General features: G+C 40.9%; 1 protein-coding gene across 2 annotated transcripts in view; it reads left to right on the top strand.

Moving 5' to 3' along the window:
- Positions 1 to 27157, top strand: part of hdac4 (histone deacetylase 4) — a 117435-nt gene that overhangs the window by 34663 nt on the left and 55615 nt on the right. For both annotated transcript variants that reach the window (XM_087830234.1, XM_006793686.3), the window contains exon 3: positions 13621 to 13683. In XM_087830234.1, coding sequence (XP_087686360.1) covers positions 13621 to 13683 — 63 coding nt within the window. The remainder of the gene's footprint in view (positions 1 to 13620; positions 13684 to 27157) is intronic.

Raw genomic sequence — 27157 nt, forward strand, 5'->3', positions numbered from 1 at the left:
TAAATTTAACTGGGAAAGAATAAGATAAAATATATAAATTAAAGTTGAAAATAAAATAACTGTACAATGAAATACACAATACACAGTATAGAAATATATAAGAATGTATGAAGAAATATAAATATAAATATATATATACACAATAATAGCAGCTGTACAAGTATTAACTGGAAATGAAGAATATGATGTCCAGTGTTGTGCAATCCACATTTGTAAGTGTCTTGTGCAGTGCAAATATGCTTAAATATGTTAGGGACTTTCCTTTCCTTACAGGCTCCATATTTGGTTTCAGTTTCGGTGTTTTATCTTAGAACAATTTGTGAAAATGGACAGATTATTAGTTTTTAATAGCCAAAATCAGCCCAATAATACAGCAGGCTTGTATATTTCTTTGCATCCAGTGTGATCATGTGACATCTGTGAGCTGTAGTCTAAGGGCCGCTTAATGTTTTGGGCATCACACACACACACACACACAATTCCTGAAGGATGTGTAGTGTGTCACCCTAACCCCTGACCCTGCCTTATAACCCTACGCTGTTGCCAACAGCACCTGAGGCTATGGGACAGTGGGATCACTCGCTGCGTCCCTGTGTGCTTTACTGCTCTTCCTTTCACCGTCTCACTCTCCTTTTCCTTTTAAAGCCTTCCTTAAATTGTGGTTTTATTGCTTTTATGGTGAAAGTGTTAAAAGGATTTGTTGGTGGATATGAAAGTTGATAATTTTGTTAATTTTGCTTTAACTTGCCCTCAAATGGAACTACAACGTAAATGAATTTAAATGATTTTAATCAAATTACATTTTAAAGGTTTTTTGTTTTTAACTCTTGTCCTATTTAGCAGATGAAACCCCCCTCTCTTCCCCCCCCCTCCCCCCCCCCCATGTCTTTGGTTCATTCTGGATTGGGTTTCAAATGTGTTGTACAAAGTTTGTGGTTGTTTGATTTATTAAGGCGTAATGACAATAAATGATCACATCACCAAGGTTGCTCATCCGACTGAGCCTTCTAGACTCCTTTTTTGCTCATTATATTGTTTTTAGCAGTCATTTTATAATTAAATTTGACTTCAGGCATCTGGAGGTCTGATTAATATAGTAATTTACAATATGTGAGAAGCATCAAAGTTTGGATCATTAACCCCAGATGTGAGAATGTGTGTTTTACGCCATAGCTATGAAATGAGCACAAATACCCTCTGAAACCCTGAGCTGTAACCTGACGTGCACGGCCCCGTAAGTGGAACTTCACATCACAACCTGCTGATTGGCCTGTTGAGTACAATTCATTCCTCATGTGCATTTCCGGATACATTTGTGCCACAGTTTTTTAATTTATCACTGAGAGAACAACAATCATAGCCTCAGTATGATGAATAATAGTCAAAGCATCAATGTAAGGACTCACAAATGTCAGCAAATTCCTGGGGGAAACTGTTGGAATGGACTTGAGGGAATGTGCAAACATAAAAACTGACCGCAACAAAGAGCAGGCAGTCGGGAAGGAAAGATGTCCTAGCGTTGATTTGTTTGTCTCGACTGACACTGTACATAAAACACTGCGACATGACCACGCAGTAATTAACACATAATTCACCAGCACAAACATTAATGTTGGCAACAGCGTCAGCCTCTTGTGCTGCTTACGTCGTAGGCTCTACAAAGATTCCCCACAGAGGTCTAAATCAGGCCTAAGGTCTTAGTTTCTAACTGTGAGCTGAGATTGTAGTGCTGAGACAAATAAAAATCATTCAAAGTCTACTGTGAATGCAGTATCTGTGATACCACATTAGGTAAAAACTGCAGCAGGGTAGAATTTTGGCTGTCCAGATGTCCTGGATGTTTCCAGGTTCAGTAGCTTGTGGGTTATTATAGGCCTAAAAATGTAAATGATGATACAGGATAGGGGGGGAAAAAATCCCCCCCAGCTTTTTAACCAGCGTTAAACATTGGGTTTGTTTTAAGTTTACCTATTAACATAATGTAAAGAGAATCAGGGGCATGCTATTGACTTTCACTATATCTACATATGCAAACACACAGCCTATAGAGAGACTAATAACAGGTCTCAGCAGCACACACACAAAATCAACAGGAGTCAACATGATTTTACATGCTGAGAATCACACCCATATTCCCGGCATCAACACACACAGTGAATACAGTTCTTGTAAAAACAAACTCTGATACACAAAAGGTGCAATTAACTCCAGTGGTTTACAGCCTGCTGGTGTAGCTAGCTTGTCATGACGGGTCTCTGTTCGTCTCACTCTTTTGTCTTCATACTAATTGAGTATGACATTGACAAGGTGGTGTATGAAGAGGATTCTGAATACCAAAACATAAAGATTTTGCTTAGTTGCTTAGCATAGTTCTCCTATGCTTTCAGCGTAGGAGAACTTATCAAGCCTCTATTGTCCTTATCGTAAGAAAAAGTCATTTGTCCCTTTCACAATAGAATGGTATGACAAATGAGTTGAGGTTAGAGGGTAAACATGGTACTGTGTAGAGTTGTGATGAAACCTTGGGATTTCTCTGTGTTACATCCTTTGAATTTCCTGCTCTTAGTCCTTCGTGGCTCTCAAGGCTAATAAAGTGTTTTGAAGTCAAGTGGAATCGCCACAAAGCTGGTTATAACATTTTAGACAAATATCAGCGAGGTACGGCAGATACCGCGGTTAAAACAGTTTGCCTTCTTTCTTGTTGGTGCAGCTTGGAGCACACATGGTAATGACGCAACATCTCTAAAGTTAAATATCCTGTCCCAGAGTGACGCTGAAAAACTAGTTCATGCATTTATTACTTCCAGGCTGGACTACTGCAATTCATTATTATCAGGATGTCCAAAAAACTCACTGCAAAACTTTCAGCTGATCCAAAATGCTGCAGTCAGAGTCCTGACAGGGACTAGAAAGAGAGAGCAGATTTCTCCTGTATTGGCTTCTCTTCATTGGCTTCCTGTTAAATCCAGAGTTGAATTTAAAATCCTGCTTCTCACATACAGGGTCTTGCATAATCAGGCCCCATCTTATCTTAATGACCTTGTAGTACCATATCACCCTATTAGAGCACTTCGCTCCCGCTCTGCAGGCCTACTTGTTGTTCCTAGAGTATTTAAAAGTAGAATGGGAGGCAGAGCCTTCAGTTTTCAGGCCCCTCTTCTGTGGAACCAGCTTCCAGTTTGGATTCGGGAGACAGACACTATCTCTACTTTTAAGATTAGGCTTCAAACTTTCCTTTTTGCTAAAGCATATAGTTAGGGCTGGACCAGGTGACCCTGAATCCTCCCTTAGTTATGCTGCAATAGACGTAGGCTGCCGGGGGATTCCCATGATGCATTGAGTTTTTCCTTTCCAGTCACCTTTCTCGCTCATGTGTTAATAGACCTCTCTGCGTTGAATCATACTTCTTTTTAATCTCTGGTTCTCTTCAACAGCGTCTTTTGTCTCGTCTTCCTCTCCTTACTCCAACTGGTCGAGGCAGATGGCCGCCCCTTGTTGTAGGGTCTGTGTTACAATATAAAAGTGCCTCGAGGTGACTGTTGTTGGGATTTGGCGCAGTATAAATAAAATGGAATTGAAGTGAATGACATAGCCTCCCTGATGATAGCACACTATAACAGCAGTATATATATTTTCATTTTCAATGTTTAAATTTTTTTTAGTTAAAGTGAATATTTTATATGTTTCCTTATTTCTTTATTTTCTGTCAGACAGAGGAGGATAAAATTATTTCAAAAATTATACACAGTGTAAATATTTCAGCAGAGGTTTGAGCTGTCACCGTCATCACGCCCAAAACAGAAAAAAGAAATGTTGATGTTCACAAAGCAGGAGGTGAATATACAAAGTTATCACAGAGTTTCCAAAGTGGATAGAACTGAGTGAGGAGTATAACCGGGACATTCAAAGAGAGCCATTCAGCACAGAACAAGTCTGACAGAAGGAGGAAGTGAAGGTTTCAAAGATCGACTCTGCTAGACATGTTTAAAGACCCCACAAGGACTCCTAAGACACTCAGGAAAGACTTAGCCAGGTTGTAAATTGTAGAAATTTTAGCCTCAAAGAAGACAATCACATCAGAATCAAAATCCTGCACGGGGACGGACTGTGAGGCCGCAGACCAAGACAACCTAAAAGTCTGGCTTGATGTCTTCTGCAGAAGAGACACATCAAGTTGAAAACTACAACAATTTGTTGCTGTGTTTAAAATTATCATTCATATTAAATATGAACAAGCACTCTGGGAAAAATCTGTCAGAAACAATCTCAGGGTCTGTATGATGTCAGCGAGAGAGGAAAGTCTTAATAAGGTAAACTCGGGAGCAGCTCGGACTGCAAAGCTCACAGAAGCCCCACCTAGTTTAGATTTTCTGCTCGTGAGGAGCAGCAAACCAGCAAAACAACACTTAAAGTTTCAGATAGTGAATGGACTGAGCACAGTATAATGCAGAGTATAAGATGAATTTAGACTATTAATGAAAGAAAAACACATATTAACACTTTTTTATGTGTCTGTGGGACTGTATTCACTTCTTTTTACTTAAAATTCAGCAGAAATGATCTATTTTTTTGCAGTCCACACTCTTTCCTCCACATCTGTATTTTTTACAATCTTTATGAACTAATGTGGACTCTGCCGAGTGACGTGCACATGTTGTAATGCTCTTACAAACACAAAGGTCCTTCTCTCTTCCCAGTGACCCCTTCAATCCTGGACAGATGTCACTCTCTCTTTTTTTAAATTCCTCTTTCAGGCCTTTCTCGAACATGCGCACAATCTGCTGTCTCTCAGTGGACTTACTTCATGTTGCCTGCATGCTGTCAGCCCACATGGACTGTTTGTGGATAGTTGGTGTGTGTGTGAGTGAGACACAGTGGTAGATTGGACCACACCGTTTGACCTAAAATCCGAATTGTTACTTTTTTAGCTACAAATATCCTATCGAGGATATCTGGATGCTCACGCGTGCTCCTGGTTAAATGTGTACACAGCCCTTGTTTCACTGAGCACTGAGTCTTTGTGATGAGTTGCACCTAAAATTTAATGAGAAACATGGGCCCGAGTGTCACCGATGCTCTTTGTCATTGTTGATGGCACAAAAACATGTGTAGTAATTAACCTCTTTTCCAGGCAGCATCTTTACAGAAAGGCAAGCCTCACACACATACACAGATCACTTCTTTCTGTGTTTTCAGCTGTGACGCTGCTGCATTTTACCACAAATCTGTTTTCCTGTTAATGAATTTGAGAAGCTGGCTTTGTTTCTGTGGAGGTTTTAAGGCAGTTGACAGCTTGACAGTTGCAATGAAAATAGGAGTATATAGTGCATCAGAATGAAACTATATAAGTTTTTTTTTAAAAAAATATTAGGACAAGCGTTTGGCTATTCCTCTGTGTAAAAACTGCTTCTTAATTAAAGCAGCCTACTTGGACAAAACAATGATGAAAATAAGCTTTTTTAACTATTTATTGTATATAAACATCAGAAGCTCTGTTATTCTTCTGTTTAACAAGTAAATATACTTTGGCCTTAGAAACTAGTATTTAAGTCTTAACATGATTGTAGTACATACACATAAATGCATATTGTGTGTACTATAAATACCTAAATTATGTTGTTTAATAGCAGCCAAGCCACACAAATGTATGTGTACACAAACAGTACACACATGTGAGTGCAGTCAGACAAATGTAAAAAGGCTCAGCAGTAAAAATAAAGTCAAAGTCTGTGGTGTGTCTCGTAGGTTTAAAATGCCCAAAGGAAGGGCTGAGTAGTTGGTAAACATGGCCACAACACCAACAAGTGGTTTGCAGCATTGCAGTGGTGAGAAGTTTTTCATGGGTTTAGCCTGCACATAGATGGATTCAACAGGCAATACAAGGATTTGCTGTTCTGTGCATTGCTAATTATTAAAGCATGAATGAATAATGTAGAGGTCAGTCTCTAGAAAGTTCCAGTAGGTTTGTTGATTAGAATCTGTCATAGGGGCACCATCTCTGAGTTAGCTGAAACTCTATCAGGCATGCTCTCTAATTGATCTGTTATTATATACAAAAGTCTGTATCAGTGTGAGTGATTAATCTGTGCGACTTTCATTTATAGACTGTGATTGTTGGAACTGTTGAACTTTTATTATTATATTTGTACAGAATTTTTCTCTTTGTCTTAGTTGATATAGTCTTCAGTGGTAATAATATCTTATTGAGGCTAAACCTTGGCAGAAATGGGGTCAGGGAGAGACGCCCATCTAGTGCGACCGGTTGGTGGTGATGGGACGGAGACGGGACAAAAGACACGCGGTGGAAGAGAGCCAGATATTACTAATAACTGATGACTGAATAAAGAGAGGTGTATGAACACGTAGTGAGTGAAGACGAAACACCCAGTGCATCATGGGAATCCCCCAGCAGCCTACGTCTATTGCAGCATAACTAAGGGAGGATTCAGGGTCACCTGGTCCAGCCCTAACTATATGCTTTAGCAAAAAGGAAAGTTTTAAGCCTAATCTTAAAAGTAGAGATAGTGTCTGTCTCCCGAATCCAAACTGGAAGCTGGTTCCACAGAAGAGGGGCCTGAAAACTGAAGGCTCTCCCTCCCATTCTACTTTTAAATACTCTAGGAACAACAAGTAGTTCTGCAGTGTGAGAGCGAAGAGCTCAAATAGGGTGATATGGTACTATATTAAGATAATATGGGGTCTGATTATTCAAGACCCTATATGTGAGGAGCAGGATGTTTTTCCACACAGAAGTGGCTGATTCTACAGCTGCTGACTTCATGTTGGTTTGACCTGTCCTGTGACTCTTTAATTATACAAGTCATTTTAGACAGTATGAGCAAACAGCGGATAAAACCCTTTAGCTGGAGACTGCTTCACATACACTATAAGCTAATCTCCAAAATAAAGCTGATGTCAAGGAAAGGGGGAAAGAAAAGAAGCTTCCTTACCAAATACAGAAACTGCAAGTTTCCATGGAAAGTCATTCTTTCAGTCACATGATTGAGATCTCATTTTGGATTGAGTCTCCTCATATGTTGGCTTCCCAGCAGATTATCTTGCGGTTTAGAGTGGCGATGACAGGTTGGCGTTGCTGGCACCCTCTCGGACTGGCTCGGAGTTTGGTTGTAGCAGAAGGGCAGTTTTGGTGGAGCCTCGGCAGACAGAATGGCATAGTTGGCAGAGTAGAGGGTGGCAGGGCTCAGAATACACCAGACTGAGTTGTAGTGGACTAGACAGGTTGGCGTGTATGGTAATGGTGCAGAGAAGCGGCCCTGAACAAGGCAGTTTTGACACCTTCGGTCTAGCGGGAGGAAAGGTGTGTGCGAGATGGGTGTGTAAATGTCATCACATTGTCTTATGTGTTCTTATGAATGTTCATGTATTCTTTGTGCGTCTCTTATTACGCTGTGGAAGGGCTCTCCCCTTAGCTTAGTACACCGGGTGTGTATCCACTGAACCAGGCACTCCTGCTTCCTGTTGGCCTCGGAGCCAACTTGTCGTTCTGCCAGCCATCGGTAACTTGGCACTCCTCCTCTTCCTTTTCCATGTGGCGATCACGTATGTCTGTCCACAAGGAAGGCTGTTAGGAATATGACATAAGGAAAGAGAGCGAATCATTTTCCTGCCTGAGCTTACGGGCACACATGTATTTTTTAAATTTTATGTCAGATTTATTTTTACATTCCTACTTGTCTCTGAGGAGTATGGTCAGTCTTTGCTAGGAGGTATGCATACGGCAAAGGTCACAGGTCAGCACATTAAAATAGACATTACATACACATAACACATATAACTTATGCACAGCATTAACACCCCGCAGGACATTACTTACTTTAATAATGCTTTGTGCATTATGCTGCACAACAAGCACATCCTCTAAATACTGGTGATACAAAATGTGTCATAACAAAATAAATAATTAAGCCACTTCGAGTGCTCCTCTTCCCATTTGTTCAGCAGCGGAGCCAGAGCTCGGACTACAGAATAAGCTGTGAGTGGTGGTGAACCTCTTTGCCTCGTCTCTCTTGAACTTTAGCTCTTTTCACCATCGTAAATGCAGATAATAGTTGTACTGTAGAGAGGACAACTGTTCAATAAAACTCTGACACAACTGATGCGTTATTTGGGCAGTATGGATAAGTGCCCTCCTTAAAATGAATTAAAGGGCTTTGCAGGCAATTTTGCAGGTAGCACGTGGTATCTTCTCCAATGGACTTGATATAGGTACTCGATTAATGCTGGCCTTAGGAGAAAGTAAATCAGGAGCAAAGTAGGATGTATTGGACCTGGTTAGCTAGAACACTGGCTTTCCAATTTTTGTGTCTTAGGGACATCCGAGGTCAAGACAGAATTTGAAAGCATATCTAGAATACATGGTCAGATGAAGGTGCTCTTTGAATGTGCGTATGCAGCATCTCTCTAACATGACACTAGAACATAGTTCTGTGTGCTTTGCTCGGCACATGAAATTAATCTCTTTTATCTTCTTGCTACCAATCAGTGCTTTAATGTAATGTAATGTTATGCAGGGCTAATAATCATGTATACTTGATACAAAAGGAAAAACTGGACTTGCTAATGGCCTTTTAAACAATGAAAGCTATAAACCGATATAATGGTGATTCAGTCAGATTACTGAGTTAAGATCTGAGGTTTATTGTCAGTCTGTTTGTTGATTATTTTGATTTACTGATAATTTCCCGATAACAGGAAATGCCCTCAAGTAGCCTGTTTTGTCATATCAACAATCCAACCTCAATTCATCGGTTGAGTTTATCCCCACATGTGTAATCCTGTGACTTGTCGATATGTTTTTATTTTATTTTTTTAATCATAATTGTAAGAAAATTAAACTTTGGCAACATCATTGCCGTCACACATTTTCCCAGAAACACCAGATGTTTATCCTGTGCTTCGTGGATGTGCCTGTTCGAAGAAAATGAACAATATAATTTAACACGCAAAACCTAAATAAGAATGTAAAGAATGGGAGATGACTCAAATGAAGATTTAGTTACTGCTGTTTTTTTTGTTCCAACCCATAATCTCATTAACAATACTAACCTTCCTCAAGTGTTCCTACGTCATGTTTACTTTGGGCTTTTATCAGTTTCTGCACAACACTATGTCATCTGTTGTTCTGGGACTGTTTATGTGCTGGAAAATGCATTAACAACAAGCACTGTGACCGCTTGTTGAGCCGAGATACTCAGGCTATTTAAGGGTAGTGCCATGAGTATTGCAAACACTAGGTTTAAAACAACATGTTCTCTCTTTCTGCCTATTTGTTTGTTCTGGTTCCCATGGAGACCTTCTCTCATCACTGCGTGTTATGGCAGAAAGCTCTTGACCCGTCTTCCCGCTCAGGCGTTAAGAGGTCATACCGGTCACAGTCGACAACCCAATGAAGCTGGTTGGTTTCCGCGAAATACATTTCCTCTGCACATGCGGACAATTACACACATTTCTGAGCCTTATATTTGTCTTCCTTTTTAAGTCACTTCCTCCAGTCACACATAAAAATCGACTTCTGTAAAACTGCTCTGACCAAGACACAATAAAAACTGAAGTTAAACAGCATTTGTGTTGCTGATTGTTGTGGCAGATAAAGAGTCATAAAATCTTGCAGCATAGATTTCCCCCCATTACGACACCCTATACCAGGTAAAAGTAGACCTTAACCGTCACGCACAGCTCCCACTTTGTCTGCCGATCTTAAAGCACCACCCCGTGACTTCTTTTTCAGGCTAAAATCAGGCTGTTATACAGATCTCTGCATATATTAAAGAGAAAGTCATACACAGAGTTTCCATGAGGCCAAAGGGAAAGAGGTTAAAATGAGGTGATGGAATTTAGCGTAACAGAGGGAAGATGTATAACAGCCCCTCACACGTTCAAATCTTCCTTTGTGTGCGTTTAAGTGTGGCCTGTCTCTTGCCCATCAAGCTCTAGTGTCATCTTTCTGCCATCTGCCACTGCCATCCTACTGACATGCGCGCACAAGCGCACACACACACACACACGTGTGCACGCACAGCTTTCCTATAACACTATAACACTCTTTGAAATAAATTCAAAGCTTCTCTTCTCTTTAGTTTTGTGTCTTTTCTTTTTCAATATGTTCTGTTAAACACACAAAGGAAGCCGGCGTTGCCCAGGAATTCAAGAAATGCATTTACTGTGTTTGTATGTGCGATATGAATATTTAATTCAGCCCTTCCCTTCATCATGTATTAGTCATAGGACAGTCTGCTTAGGCTCAAAATAGTGCCTAGCAACCCAGAAAAACAAAATCCATAGTAGTTGTGGGCATGTCATGTACTGCTGCTCGATTATGTGGCCACAGCACATGGTCTCCTTTCACATTTTCCTTTTCTTCCACACTTTCTCTTTTCTTTCCGCATGTCTGTCTCCAATGATTCAAGAAAACGATGAACATTTTTTTTGATATTGTGATTTCCATTCACACTTACTATTTGCTTTTCAAATTTGCTAAGCATTGTCGATTTTATATCGTGCGTCAGTTGTTGTCGTTTTTTGCTCGTCTGGCACACATTTTTAACTCTGACAGCCTGCTGTGTTTGTGCTCGCACCCACTGAGTATAGACAAAGTTAGACATTTACTACATTCTAAGAGTTTGCTTCTCAAAAATGGTGATAACTGCAGGATTACTGACCCCACCATGAATACCAGCTGCCAGTCTTAAAGATAAACTAATGTAGGCTGAACGAAGCTCAGTAGAAATATGGCAGCAAGCTTGTATTCAGCACAAGAGCTTGAATTCAAGACCACGGAGCACCAGAGTGACAGTTTGCAAAAGCAAGCAGAAACTGTTTGCCGTTTGACGGCGTCGCCCAAAAGCTGAAATTTCTTCATTGAGGTAACCTTGGAAACGCTCTAAAATGTATATTAGCTGCCTTCTTAAAATTCAGTCCAGCAGGCTAATTATAACTCTGTGTGTCCTGTACAGTCAGTCAGTGTTGGTGATCACATCCCTGTACTGAACTCATATAACTTAGTCATGAAATAAAACATAACACTGTTGTCACTTGATGCCAGTGTGACTGATATTGTGAATCACTTGCTAAACAAGAGTCTTAGGACAAAACAAAGCTGCAGTACACAGAAGAAGAGCTCGAATATCTGTTGATAAATGTTGGAGGGCTGTTATGAATGATGGAAGATTAAATGTGACGTTTGCTTGATATAAGTTTATGTTTAACTTGCCTCTAACAACAGTGAACAATAGGGTTTACAATTCACTACATACTGACGTGAAAGCTGAGAGTCGGCACTGCTTCACTTTCACTATTTCATTTATAAGCCCAGCATACTTTGTTTTTTTTCAAGGTCTTAACACCTGATAGTAGGTCAAAGTCTTAGGCCGTATGAGAAAATTTAAAAATGGATAATAAATACAATTTAGAAATATATGTTAGCAGTGGTAATAATGGGAATACAGGAAAGAAAACTGTTTTTTTAAAAAAAGGGATATGTGTACAATGTAAATAAACTATATGTAATGTGTGTGCTAAATAGAGCAGGGCGATATGACCAAAAATATTTATCACGATATACATTTAAAAATTTGAGATAACAATATAACTGACGATATAATTGACACTAGACAAAATACTGTACAACTCCACAACTTTATTAGTGCAAAAACCCCATCAATGTATTTTCACTTAAACAAGCAGCTGTTTTTTGTATGTGCATTAAAGTTATATAAAATGTAACAGTGCAAATTCCTTGCTGACAGTTTAAACAAAAGGCATTTCCAGTGGAAACTGGTATCATATCCTCAGCATAACCATGTATAATCTTGTGTATAACCTCTTTAAAAAGAGGTTATACACACACAATACCGTAATATTATGTTGAAGCACAGTACGTGATACGTACTGTCGGAGCCGTAATGCTCCGACAATCCATCAAGCGGTGTGGCTTCGTAGCTTAGCAAAGTCGTACTGAAACATCTGACAGATTTTCGAGCGCCGTGTACATAAAATCGTTTCGAGGTGAGTAAACACAACCAGAATTCATACATAAGCCCCACGGGATTATAAGGGGCACTGTCGATTTTCAGAAAAATCAAAGTTTTGATTTTAAGTGTGCCGTATTTTCCAAACAACAAGGTAATAACAACGGCCCGCTAGCATGCTCTACCAAAAATAGTGCTTTGTTGTGTATCTGATGGACGAAAGCTAAACCAGTTCCACACCACTGAAGTTGCAGCATTTTAACAAACCAGTTCTGGTTCATCTGTTTCATTTAACGATCCGCTTTCGCTCTTCTCATTCTGCGTCGCCGCCATGTGCGTATGTAAACATAGGCAGTGCGCATGCGCGTTTTACCCATATTCTATCGCGATATTTCATTTTCCTATCGTTGCCCAAAATTACACCGGTATTACCGTGAACGGTATGATATAGCCCAGCCCTAGTGCTAAATTATCCAGGCTAAAGAGGGGAAAAAGATATTAAAGCTAAATGATATTAGAGCTACATTAGTGTATATGGTATGAGTAACTCACACATCTGTGAAGGCACCTTTAATGCTTAATGATTTATATAAAGGTTGTAGAGAAATATACTGACACCCATGAATCTCTGTCTCTATCTTCTGGGGAGGATTTTATTATTTCAGCAAGACAATACCAAACCTCATTCTACACCTGATACAGCACAAAAAGAAAGTTTCTGGGTGCGAAACTTACTCATTGAAAACTTTTAGACCACCATCCTCAGTATGTCCTGAAACTATCAAGTAAATTAGAAACAAAGTAAGCTGTAAATTGTTGAGCAGCTGAAATTCAGACTAGAGTGGAGGTGCGGGGAAAGCTCTTTAAAAACCAGGAAATTTTCCTTTCAAATCTCAAATGCTTTCATCGTTTCTCATGTGTTTTGAAAGCTGTTGCACAGATCCAGTCCTCAGTTTCAGCAGCTGTTGTCTTCCAATTAGTTTCCAATTAAATGTAGAGTTTTGGAAATTACTGAATTCTCTTTTATTACATTTTTGTTAAAGGCTAGTCCAGGACTGAATCACTTGCTAATTGTTTTATTATCACATGCAGCTAATAATTACACATGCACTCCATCATACGACAGGGGCCTGGCATGGAGGACATGTGTAATGGACAAGGCTTAAGTCAAGTTCTGGACTTCCAGCTTTCTGTACTACATCATGCAGTTTGGATTCCTAAAAGAAGCCGGAAACATTGTTAAAATCTCCTGACATATTGATAAGTACAGTCATAAGTACACCAGGCCTTCTTTTGAGCAGATATCTGTAGCAGTGAAGCCAGATTAAGAAAGCCTGAAGACTGATCCATTTAAGAAGAGACTTTGACATTGTGCTTGTGAATGCTTTTAAGTCATCTTCAGTACTTTTCTACTCAGATTTCACTAATGCTAATTTCATAAGCATCCCAATATAAATATTAATACTCTCACTAATGAGGGCTTGCAAAGATGACTGAAATTAATCCTACTTAACTTAATCCAATCCTGCACAGTCCATGCAAAATTGAGAATTAATTTTGAATTCTATTTTAAAGTTATTTTGTTGCCACATTAAAGACCATATTTAGCCTAACTTTTCCTTCTCTCTGACAGGTGGATTAACCAGCACGGAGAAGCCTCTGGAACTTATTAAACCAACGGCACACAACCATTTTGGTAGGGCTTATTTGTCTGTGTAACTGCATGTGTGTGAACTGTGTTTGGATCGGTGGTGATGGCGTGGATCAGTCTTGTCATTGTTTGGATTCACCGTACAAATTTTTATTACAGGTTTTTACAGGTTGGTCAGAAATGATACTCGGGTAGTCGAAGCTCTCAAATGGTAATAAGAGGCCAAAAAGTTTGCAGGGAAAATATCCTCAAAATTCATTACACCACCACACACCAAACTGTTGGTTCCAGGGGGGCTGGGTACCAGGGTACCAGGGGTGCTGGATCCACCTTAGCCTCAGTTTCCTGTTCTTAGTTGACAGGAGAAGCACACAGTATGGCATGTCTGTGAAGGTTCTCAGTCATTCAGGTCATCGTAGTCTAAGGAGCTTGGAAAGAAAAGCGTCTGGACTTCTTTAAGTTACTTGAAGATGTTTCACCTCTCATCCAAGAAGCTTCTTCAGTTCTAGGGTCAAATGATGGAGTCCCAGATTTAAGCCCTGTGGGAGTTTCCCCCCCAAAGAGGGACAATGGACCCCCCCAGATGATCCTCTACCTAATCACATGAGCCAAGGTGTGAAAACGGGTGTAGGCCACAGTCAGCCAAGCCCCACCCTATCATGTGATTTTCTGAGGTCAGAAGGCCCAGGATATGAGCGGGCGTTAAGGCGTCTGGGAAGGGAACTTAAAACTGGATTATAGATGACAGACAGTTGGTGCCATAAACCACCGCCAAAGAGGGTCGTTCACAGTGGACATAGATAGCTTCTTCCACTCCTCTTTCAAAACCATCATGATGTGGTGTTCTGCTGCTACAGCGCATCTGCTTCAAGGTTAGACGTTTTGTGTGTTCAGAGATGCTCTTCTGCGTATCTTGGTTGTAACGAGTGGTTATTTGAGTTTGTGTTGCTTTCCTATTAGCTCAAAACAGTCTGGATAATCTCCCCTCATCTCAACGGGGCTTTTTCACCCAGAGAGCTGCTGCTAACTGGATATTTTCTCTGTGTTGGATCATCGTAGAGATGGTTATGTGGTGAAAATCCCTGCAGATCAGCAGTTTCTGAAACACTCAGACCAGCTTTTCTGGCACCAACAAGCATGCCACGTTCAAAGTAAATTCAATCACTTTTCTCCGCTCTGTTCTGTTGCTCTGTTTGAACTTGAGCAGGTCATGTTGACAGTCTGCGTGTGCACATGCGCTGAGTTTCTGGCATGTGATTACCTGATTAGATACTTGGATAATGAGCAGTTGAACAGGTTATCCAGTACAATTAATTCAGTGGTGTACATCTTACATGTGTTTACTGAGAGCTGAGCAATTGATCCAGTCTTGTCCTTGGGTCGTGTACACCACAGGTGATTACAGAACATTAATGCTCAGAGGTGATCAGGTTTCTCTTACTTGCTAATATGTGGCTTAAGAGTACACCCTGTCAGTGTCTGATTATGAGGGAACTTATCATTTCGGCCCAGCCATGCAATCATTTCCACTAGCTGACGTTGCGTGTTGTTTTTAGTACATGACAATTTGCTATTCAGTGACAGACTCCGTTTAGAATTCGCTCCGCGTGTGTCACTTTATGTGCATTTACGTGAAAGTGCACGTGGCACAAGCAAATTTGGTTGGAACTTCATCTTCTTGTTGACAGGAACGTAGGATGATCGTGCCACATAAGCATGTCATCAACCCACAAGCGGTATGTTTGTCCCATGTGGCAGGACGAAATGCTGATGCAGCAGTGATGTCACAGATATGGGTGCCAAGGCTCGGAGCTGTAGTCTGCTAATAGTATGTTTCATTGCCTGCAGTGGTGACCCACGTAATGGCATAAACACACAGACAGACGCATGCACATAGACAATGGTGCAGAAGTTTTAGGCATTCGTGATCTTTAGATTGGTATCCATCCCGCAGTACTTTGAGGCGGAAAGCTTACTGGTGCCAAATACAAAGCACGAGAGTGATTGTAAAGGACTAACTTCAGTGACAAGTAGAACCATGAATCCTCCGGATTGTAAGGCCTCTGCTTTGATCTTGACAGCAATGAGTCAGTCCAGGAGACACGAAAACAACTCAACCGACTGCCTACATCCATGTATTTAATAAAACCCAAAACAACAAGTGGCTCTCAGAGGCTTTCAAGTTTCATTTTAGTTTTCATTTAAGTATATGAATGAAATTGAAATAGTGTTTTTAGAGTTTCTTAGCAAAGCTGTAAATCTAGAAAGTTTTAGTCTTCCATAAAATTTGATGTCTGCTCGAAAGCTTTGGTGTAATTATGCGTTTATTGGAGCTTGGAGCATAATATAATGCATGTACAAAATTATACCCCATTAGACCAACACACTTTATCCCCTCCTGCTCTACTCCTCGGTTAACTTTGGGCTAGATGCCTGCCTTTGTTGCGCTGGTATCTATAATATGGAGAGAAATGAACTTAATGATATTGACATTTACAAGTCTTTAACTGACTCCCTAATGAGAGAGCGAAACAGAAAGAATATGAACGTGTGGGCGAGTGAGCAAACTGAAAGGGGAAGTAAATGTGAAACTTATTAATGTACTGCAAGTCTGAGATTTGTAGAAAGTGTTAGAGCTCCACTGTAGCCTGTGTTCTCTGCTAATAGTGACAAGCAGGGATTAACCTCTGACCCCTTTCTCATGTGGTGGATAGAACCAATGGGGGTTAAGCTTATGTTATACACAAAATCGCATCACTGCGTAATGATACATTGACATTCACAAAAATGGAGAAGAGAAACTAACCCTGTGTCATATGAAAGAAGTGAAAGTAGTTTCTTAAAGGCACTATTTTTTGTGTGTAGTATGAATCATGTTTGTCACCATATCAACAAAGAAGCAGTTAAAAAATAAATTGTTTGAATTTATTTCAAGGTTTTAGTCACTTCCTCCATACAAATTGCTATAAATTATCAATAAGACCTCACTGACACAAGCTTACAGACCAGTAAATGACCACCTAGTAACCTCCAGCTTCTAAGAAAAAATGTGGTTTTCCTGATTGGTTGGCAAGTGGTTGCAAAGAGAATGCTGCACCAAAAAACTGATTGCCTCAGACGCCTGCACTTCCTACAGAAGACGGAAGGCGCCCACGCACTTGCAAACCGAGTCGCAGTAAAACTGAAAAAGGCGTGATACATACTGGAAAGTGGGCACTTTAAAACGTTTTTTTAAATGTGCCTTACCTTTCCAAAGGTGAAGCTTCAGAAGGTGGAAGATTTCCATTTCTAGTTTGGACCACAGTCTCCTGTTTTACAACTGTTTAGACAAGTTAGTACCTTCCATACAAACTACATGTGACTATAGCAAATGGCAAATGCTCATTTCTTTCCTCTTGTGGTGGTTGTAAGGTGGTCTCCAACTGGTCTCCACGTCTGTGTGACTGGCTCCATAAATTACAGTGTGCATTACACTTTAAATGCTGAGAAGCTATAGACAAAATGTCCCACAGTGTATTTAGAGTGGAAAAAAATACTTCTAGGGCATTATATTACATTACTTTCTCCTGTGATGCAATTTCAGTTATATTACACCAATTCCCTGTGAGAAAGAGTTTGGCGATGGTAGGAAGGAAGATCTGTTGTCTAACAGGAAGAGACCTGGCAGAACCAGCATCAGGGAGAGGCATCCATCTGCTGGGCCGGTTGGTGGGTGAGATGAAAGGGGAGGCAGCACAGAGAGGACACGGTGCCTCTTTTGACTGCTTTTATTGAAATACACATGTACTCTTAGCAGATTCCATTGATAATTTGACTTGCAGGAGTCACTACTTCATGGCTTTTCATTGGGGTGCTTATCAAGTCAATGAGGTTAAAGTGAAGGGAAGTAGCTGTAAAAAGGATAAACTAAATAAAAAGAAAATCAGAGATCTGATTAACTGAACTGCCACAAAATTGATATTGAATAGTGACGATAGTACGCACACTAACAACAAAGGGCAGTGAAAAAATGCAGAATTCCTGCTTTTTTGCACTTTCAGAGGTTGTTTTTTTTTTTCATTAAGACATTTGATGTATCGTAGATAATTTTCTTGCAGAGCATCGAGTATTGCAAAACTGCTGTCATGATACCATCATTGTGGGCAGGAATAGTGTTTCATCACAGGTCGCAGCCACCCATACTGTGTATACCACAAAGGATCCGCCATAGATGGAAGATTAACCGGTTCTCTTCAAAGCTAGTACACTTGTATTTCCACAGTTAACTCGCTGGACTGAGATGCTGAATAAATTCACTTGAAAATGTGGAGACTGTTCCAACCCTAAGAATAACTAAATGTTTAAATGCCTGCCAAAAAAGGACAACGGCATTTTATTGGAATAGGTACAGTACAATGGTCTATTAACACATTCATACGATGTGTTAGAATTAATTAAGCGGGTGCCAAGAGCAACAGTAACACTTCCTCTGTGTGTGTGTGTGTGTGTGTGTTTATTTGATGCTGCAAAGTCCATTTCAACACAGACCTTAATGAGATGCTAACAGCATCAGTGAGTGGTGCCGACCTTAAAGCCACAAGTCTGTGACTGTGCATTTTCTTTCTTTCTTTTTAAAGTTTCAGATCAAAATTTGAGTGGGTGTCAATCAGGCGACACGATGAATGCTACTGAAAATTAAAAATGAGGGAGATAATGAGGAAGACTCTGATAGAAACAGATTTGGGTGCATATTAATCAGGATGACTAAATTGCACCCAGGAGGAGGTACTGTAAGAGGAACAGAAGTCTGCACCTTCCACATTTGGATGTGAATGTAGGTTTGAGCAGCTGCTTCTATCAGTAAATGCACATGTGACATTAGACGAGGATGTGAAAATTACAGGCTAAACAAACGTGTATTAAGTGAGTTTTTGTGTGTGTGTGTTTGTGTTTGTGCTTAGTTTGGCTTATCTATCCATCCATCCCATCATATAGGCTAAACTGGGCTTTTTTTTCCCCCCTCGGTGAGCCAAAACAGCTTTCTCCCACTCTGCACAAATTAGCAGCAGCCCACGCTCCACTCACACATAACTGTCAGAGCACAGACGCTGCAGGGAGCGAGGAGGAGGGAGGGGAAGGTGAGAGAAGTGATGAGGAAGGAGGAGGAGAGAGGAAGACAAATTGAGAGAAGAGGATGGAAAATAGAAGAGTAAAGTGGGAGCAGAAGTGACAGATTATGTAGACCAGAAATGCTTTTGTAGCTCACAGAAGGACTTCGTTATGGCTCCTTTCATCATTGCCTGCCTGGCATGCACCGTCGTAATCGGCAAGAAATTTGACAGCAGTATTTCTTTTTTCCCTTTTCAGTTTTTTAGTCTTAAGGCTTTGTGCAGTGTCCATTTTCCGTCTGCACAGTGCTGATATTAGGGCTGAGCTGAATGAGAGGCTTTGAGCAAGCCTGCTAAGAATGAGGAGCTGTTCACACAGGAAGTGGCAGACCTGTTGGTCAGCTCCTGTTGTCTGGCTGAACTGCTTATCTTATCGTATCTTTATTTAGAGTTGTCAATAATCTATGAGCACTTAAGAACCTGAGAGCAGGTTAGTGGGAGGAGAAGAATAAATGCAATGAAAGGAGATGGTGAGGCAGGAGAACCGCAATTTGAGTAGAAGAGAGCCTGGATAAGTAGAAAAAGAGGAACGAGGAAAGGCACATTATGCAAATACCAGCAGCCTCATTACCATTTCAAAACTCTGGAAAGGAAATCAGAAAAAAAGTGGAGAGAAACATTTTTGGACTACACCAAATTCTTTCCCCCTCTGCATCTGCATTTCTCTGCACATGCACAGGATGCTCATTGGCATAATGCATTTCCTAGAATTAACCGCTGACAGCTAAATCGCTAACCTCAACCCCGCAGAAATGTTCTCCCTTCAGTGATGCTGAACTACAATAATTTAGTGCAAATTTGGAAATAACAGCAAAGCAAGGACAGAAGAGAGTGGAAACGCAGGCGAAAGAGGGAAAGGGTTGGTGGTGAAAAGCCAGAGATGGAGAGCGAGGTGTGTTCCAGAGGACACCACTTGTGTAGGTCACCATGACCAGACACTTGTCTGCCAGCCAGACCCCTGCTGCCTCCCTCCCTACTCGCTGGAACAGAGAGTTTCGTGTATCTGCGCATGAGTGTATGCTTGACCTTAATCCTGACATTGTTGTTTTGTGTGTTGGTGTTAGCTCCTACTCTGTTAATGTAAAGGAACATGCTTTACGTCACAGTGGGTCAGATTTGCTCGTGGTACAACCTCATTTCTTTCTTTCATTCTGCTCGTTAACTTCTCATTTCTCTTCCGTACGACATCCTGTCATCACATCCTTTCATGTTTTTGCTTTTGTATGCTGAAGAACTCATTAGGAAAACAAACTTCCCCTCAGGAAAACCTTTGAAGTATCGCCACACATTATCACCACATTACCTTTTTCTTTTTTTTAATCACAATGAGTGTAAGCACTAAAACATACAATTTCAAGACTGAGTCATCCATTTAATCTGAGGACGTAGGTCACAGATAAATAAATGGAACATTATAACCTTGTGAATTTTTAGTCCTAGATCCCAGCAGTGTCACTTAGAATCCACACCTTTTCCTAATTCCTAACCGAAGGCCACCTGTTTAATACGTACATGCTCACCAGGGAACCCACAAGGCTGTCGGGTCCTGGTTCCAGCCCCCCATATGGGCCCCCAGAGCCACCTACCAACCCCCTCCCCATCCTTGTCACTCCCTGACCTGGCATGGATTCCCCTGCTTGGTGCCAGGTTGGTGTAGGCAGGAGCTGGTGGGCAGCTGCTACTTTTCTGCTTAACCACCATCACTAGCAGAAATCCACAGACACACACATCCACCCTAACAAAGATGATGCTCAGGAGATTTTTCCAATAGGTTCTCTGAAACATCAGATGAGCTAAGATATAATTCTCTTCCCTTTGCTTCGTCACGACTTATTTTTCCCAAGCGGCACAGAATAATTTAACTATTTTTAATATTCCTTAGAGGCTGATATAAAGTCCTCGGAGCATACAGCCACACGTTTAAGGCAGAATCCTAAAACAAACCTAAAGCTGTCGGAGAGCATGAGGTGAAATCAAATCTGATCCTGAGCGAAAGATAGGCGTTACAAAGGGAATACAAGGCAGTGTATTAGAGCCTGATTATATTTACAGACATAGCCTGAGGTTGTGGCCTTCATGTCAACCCCCTTAAAGAGACACACACACATACACACTCTTCACATTGGGCATAAAAAAGTATGGCGGAGTGCTTCGAGCCAGACTTGTTTTCGTCTTCCAGCAGAACAGGCATTGCCTTAACCTACTTTGTCTGCATCAGTGCCATTATCCTGACAGCCTCGGCAGGTTCTGCATGAGACTTTGTGCGGATGTCATATAGGGAGAACGATTTTACCATGTTACCAGGTTATAAATATTGCATTTGGCCCTGTTATGGCTGACTGTCATGGCTTTCAAAAACCTACCAGACGTCTCAAGAGTGAGGCTGTGTTAGTCAATGTTTGTGTATGAATACATAAAAAAAACACAAAAAACCCCCAACCTTCATTTTTGATGTGAGATAGTAATATTTTGGGGCACAATGGGAATCGTTGAAGAGGAGAGATGTGGGGATTTGAAGTGCCAGCGAAGGTGTGGTTGTATAGTATAACAGGACAGCAAAATGGAAACGTTTTTTAATGATGGTTTTTCTACTTTCTGATCACAAGGGAACCCTGATCGTAACACTTTTAAAATTTGTTTTTATTTCCTCGTGTGTTTGTTCACGTCACAGAGTTGAAGGGGAAATTCCACAGGAACAGTTGAAGGTAGGCCTGGAAACTTTGTGACCCAATCACAAACATTTTAAAACAGTGCAGTGAAATCGTCACGCTTCCGTTATATAAACCATGACCCGTCTGCACCGGGCACGACTTTCTCTTTCGGCAGAGCAAAGTTGTCTAAATTCTGTGTTTGGTTTTTGGTGTCTCCTGCGATTGTGACGCTTTGGGTCACATCTTCGCTCAAAGGTCACCATGGTTCAACTCTGTGGGAAAGTTCAGCCTGCGTGAACTTCCCCTGAGGAAGGTGGCGTTTTTGAGGTTGTTCTATTGATTTGCTTTCAGTAGAAAAAGTAAAAATATGTGCATTGTGACTTCATGCAGATGAAGGAAGTGTTATTGCTGCTGTGGGGGCTCTTGAATGAATACAGCCAGGCTGTGAGTATAGACTGCATATAAAGTCGTCTTTCTGAAGGTACTCGATGAGCATTTCCACCTTTGCTCTCTTGGATTATAATAAAAAAAAAAATGGCTTAACCTGTGCACTTTATGTACGAGAGAGATTTCACTGCTCATTAGGTGATCTGGCCTTCAATGGTCTGAAACATTGTTTGTGTGATGGGCAGCCGTTGTTGTGTGACAGCTAAGCAATAAGACGGCCTGTCGCCATCAATAAATAGGTTGTTTTTACTGTTTTTCTGCAGCTATAAAAAGCTCAAGAGTGGGATAGACGTAGTGCATCAATAATGAGACTTTTTCAAAATGATTTTGCCTGTTTGCTCTTAGCGGGCAATGGAAAAATAAAAATGCATTGTTTGTGATTAAACCTGGAGTGGTCAGAGATATAAAAGTCCCTGAACACAAAGAAAACCATGCTTACATAGGAAGTTGGTACCACCGCCTTGAACACAACTTGTATGCAGAATACAGATTGTGCCATAACCAACAAGCTCTGCAGACTTTCTTTGTCTTGCATTGATTCTGTTATTCTGCAGCTGTGGTTTCCCTCGCTCTTTCCCGCTGCCTGCTTAAGAAAGACTCGAACGGTAACGTATTAGCATGTGCACGCTAGAATGTGATATAATCAGCAGGCAGTACCGTGAATACTCTTTTTTTCCCCTCCTCTTTCTAAGTTCTCATCAATTACCACATCAGAGTCTCCAGTTCTTTTAAAGCCATTTGTAAAAGTAGTGTTTGTCTGTTTATATGCAAATGGATATGTTTCACATTTGACTCCAACTATGCATTGCCCTTTCACTTCCTGTCAAACTCACTTATTAATGCAGAGGTGTGTTTTGTAAAGGCTTTTAAAAGCCTTAGTAGAAATATATGGCTCTGGAAGAGTCTTCTGGAAGCTATTATGGATGACCACTCCAGGGCTCAGACCTTTGCTTTCTGCTCGCAAAGAATTTGTTACCATTTGTCCAGGACGCCATCACAACCAAAGGTTAGCTTTCCTTGGTCCCGGAAAAGGAGTTCATTATAAATAAGCCCACAGGCTAATGACTACGGCATGGCTGTCAGTGATAGACTGTACTTTACCGCAGACTCATTTAAGAGAAGAAATAGACAATGGTTTTCTGCCTGCACCAATTTTCTAAGTAGAGTAGAAGATGGTGCCGAGAAAGACGAGAGGTGGGCGTTTTGTAGAACTGAAAAAGTGAATATCAAGAATAGATTGTCTAATCTGTGTATCTCTTTATCAGATATCTCTAATCTTCTATACTTACAGTTTCTGTAATAGAAAATAATCAGAGTAAAATAGGTATTTGAAATAAAAAAAACCTTTTAAAGGGCAACAAGTCCTTAATATAGCCCCACAAGATGATATTTGTCATCATAGTGTTTATCCTCCATTTACATCTGTGGTTATCTTTGTGTTTGTTTGTCTGTGGTTTTATTTTTTCTTCATTGTCGACAAGGCCGTAGTAAACAACAGCTTCATTGCTCATGAAGAGATTTGAGCGGTTGCTGTTCTTGTGACCCATGTGATTGTAAGAGCACAGGGAGCAGTGTGGTGGGCTGACGTCTTTCATAAGTTCAGTTTAGCATCACTGAAAGCTAATGGGTTTCTGTCTGCTGTGAGCTCGGCGAAGGCATTACAATTGAGATGGAGCGAGACGGTATAAAATATGAATGAACGGAGTTCCTCGCTGCAGCTGGCAGCTCGAAGCTTCTCTTTCTGTTATCTTTGCTGCGTTTTTAAGGTGTTTTTAAGCCTTGATGTTTTCAGTTCTTCAGAACTGCCAGAATTTATATTTAACACACACTGTGCGTATTTCTGTGAAGCTTTACCGCACGCACGCACACGCACACGCACACACACACACACACACACACACACACACACACACACACACACACACACACATTGAGGCTGTACAGTGGGCATCATTTGGCCCGAGCTTTTTCCAAAAACAATGCTTTTAGCTTTAAACAGTGAAAAGTTGAGATTCATCATTATCGTTCTTCTGGATACAAACCAAGTAAATGGTAAATGGTCTGTATTTGTATAGCGCTTTAGCCACAGCCGCCCTGGGGCGCACTGACAGAGGCGAGGCTGCCGGACACTGACCACCACCAGTAGGCAACGGGTGAAGTGTCTTGCCCAAGGTCACAACGACGGAGACTGTCGGGGCTCGAACCGGCAACCTTCCGATTACAAGACGAACGCCCAACTCTTGAGCCACGATCGCCCAAAGTAGAAATATCTGTGGATGCAATGATTTTATTTTTGAATAATAACTTTCATTACACTTTCAGCTCTTCTCAGAGTGTCTTTTACAATATGGCTGGATAATTTTATCTCTGTAGGCCTCCCACTCATATAAATTATTTAGCTTTTTAAGGTTTGTGTTAGCAGCCTAACACAGCTAGAAGCGTTTAAGTTACATCTCTGCTGGATGACAAATCATTTCACTGTATATATGTACTCATAGTGGATCTTACAACCATACTTAGAAACAGCGAGACAGCAGCTCAAGACGTTTTAGAAAACTGATGCTGCTTCCTTGGGATTTGTCCAGTCAGCGTATGCGTGTATATTTATGTGTATTTGTGTGTTTGTGTATGCAAAGAAAGGCAGCATCACACAGGTTTATAGCGATGGTATTGATTTCTGTCACTTTTACGTGTATCCACATGCTGTTCAATAGACAGTAAAAAGAAGCTGATATCAATCGCTGTAAACATTTTTAAACCTCAATCACTTCGGACAACATTCAGTTCACTCCAGTATATCAACAAAATATATATACACACTATATTTTGCTACCTTGTAAATTCTGCTGCCTCTGTTGCCATCCTAGTGGCCCTTTTGATATCTAGTACGTTCTGGGCTCTGCAGAGGGACTGGCTTACAACCCATCTGCATCCCCCTTCAATTCACCTGCTTCTTCCCCCATTTTACTTTTGGAGGCTTCTTTTAGCTAAGTGCACTTTGTCTTTTAGTTTATTTATAGTTTATATAGTCTCCTCTTAGAGACCAGAGAATAATCTGACCGGGGGTTTGGGATCAGACTGGGTGTTACCCTGTTGTAGCAGGTGGAAACCTAAGATGCCCCCTTTCTTGACTTTCATGGCGTTAACTAAATCTGTGTTGATATTATTTTGAAATACTTCGTAATACTAATTTTAGTTATTATATATTATTGTATTGTTATTATAAGTTTCAGATTTAGTGCCTCAACTTTGAGATTTTCCCAGTGTGCCATTAAATGGGAACGCTAAAGGGGAGAGAAGGGAAGGTAAAGGGGGATTACAGAGAGAGTATGTGTGTGTATTATAAATAACTCAAATCAATAATAAACGACATAGTATTTTGAGTTGGGTCTTCAGCTCTCTGGGGAGATGGATGAAAAAAGCAAAGCCCCCCCCCCCCCCCCCCCCCCCCCTCCCTCCCCATCACTATGAAGAGGAGGAGGGAAGACGAGAGCATACCAAGGTACAAAAATACGACTTGGTGTCTTTTCTTCTTCCTGAGCTTGAACAGGTTCGTTTATTGTTTATTGTTTAGTGTGTGTGTGTGTGTGTGTGTGTGTGTGTGTGAGTGAGAGAGAGAGTGAGAGCAGCTCTCGTGTGTACATTATGAGTCGGACACCATCCATTACTTATTCATCAGTTCTGTCTGCCTGCTTGCCACACTGTGTATTTCAGCATGCCTTGCGATCATTATGCCACATGCATTATTTAAGACACATGTGCACACTGACTATGATGCAGATAGTTATTTATCTGTGAATCACTCACTTATTGCCTCGTCTGTTTCTCTCTAAGGCTTCTAAATAACTGCAAAAGCCCAGTTTCACAGGAATTCATTGCCTAACTTGTATGAAGGTTCTGGGCTTTGGCTAATACGAGTTGGTTTTACTTGATGAGCACTCGTCATATCCAGCAGTCACAAGGATGCAGTTCGCTAGAAGCAACACTTACTGTATCTGCATGCAAACCTGTTGTGTATTTGACCTGATTGTTGCTGCCTGGCTATCTTCAGACATCAGTGATTTTTGCAGCGAGTCTTACATGGAAGTCCCATATGTAGTTGTTATTACATTTGCTTAATATGCAAAAAAGCTGCAGTTTGAGGGGAGGAGGCACAAATGCTCAGGAGGGAGACTGCGGGAAGGGCAGCTGACGTAAAATATTTCCAAATAAAATATGTGGATCCATCTGCTGTGGCGATCCCTTGTAACTAAGGAAGCAGACAAAAGTCCCAATAAGACACATATTAACAACAGGAAACAGCATCTGCTGTGGCACCACAACATGGTTTGAACAACTCCGTGTGGAGCAAGAGAAGTTCTGTTTGTGTTGAAACACTTTGTGGAGAGCTGTATATGGCACTGCAGCATGCTCATTTATTTCAAGACTTTTGTTGATTACAAAACAAATTTGCTTTAATTGCTTCTTTCTTATGTTGTCTGTCCAAACAAGGCCAATAATGCATGAGTGGTCTGAAAACAAGTCGTCCTTTTTGTATGCGGTGTTGACCAACAAACATTTTCCAAAGCCGACTACACGCACCCCGCTGTTCAATTTCATTCGTTAAGTTGTCAGATCGTTGCTGCTGCTCGTTGACCGTCGTCTTTCCCTCCCGGCTTTTCTCTGCATGCTGATTTCACCGCGACGTGTCGGTAGCCTCTGCGAGGGAGATTCTCCCCGTTCTAAAAATGACACGGTGTTTGTTTGCGTGCGTGTATGCCATTGCGGTTTGGGATCAGTAGCGTTAGGTGTTATCGGTGTCACGGCTGCGTGATGCTTAGCTAAGCCTTTGACGTCAACACTATACAACAAGCTGATAAGGCAGGCCTTTATCGCAGCCAGGTGTGTAGGTGTGTTGTCTGATCAAACAAAACTTCCTGGATTCTACACTGAACTTCAAAAATAGCTTCTGCAAACACACACAGGAACAGACCATGCTACACGTGCATACATCCACACGTATATGTACAAGCACATTCATGGCAACATATGCAAAAATAGGACAGTATGCTGCATGCTGGTATCCCGGGTGCTTCCATGATCTCTTTAGTTTCAAACCTATCAATGTAATTCCTTTTTTCCCCCACTTGTGCTCTGTCCGTTTATTCTTATCTTTTCTCTTTTTCTTTATATTCTCCTTGTCAGCTCGGGCATTGCCATATTCCATATGCACTAATGTGAATAATAATAGAAATAAATAAATAGATAAAGAAAAGAAAAGAAAAGAAGAAGTAA

The sequence above is a fragment of the Neolamprologus brichardi genome, chromosome 16 (assembly GCF_056152115.1).
Source record: "Neolamprologus brichardi isolate AB-2024 chromosome 16, ASM5615211v1, whole genome shotgun sequence".
In the NCBI taxonomy this organism is placed as follows: Eukaryota; Metazoa; Chordata; class Actinopteri; order Cichliformes; family Cichlidae; genus Neolamprologus; species Neolamprologus brichardi.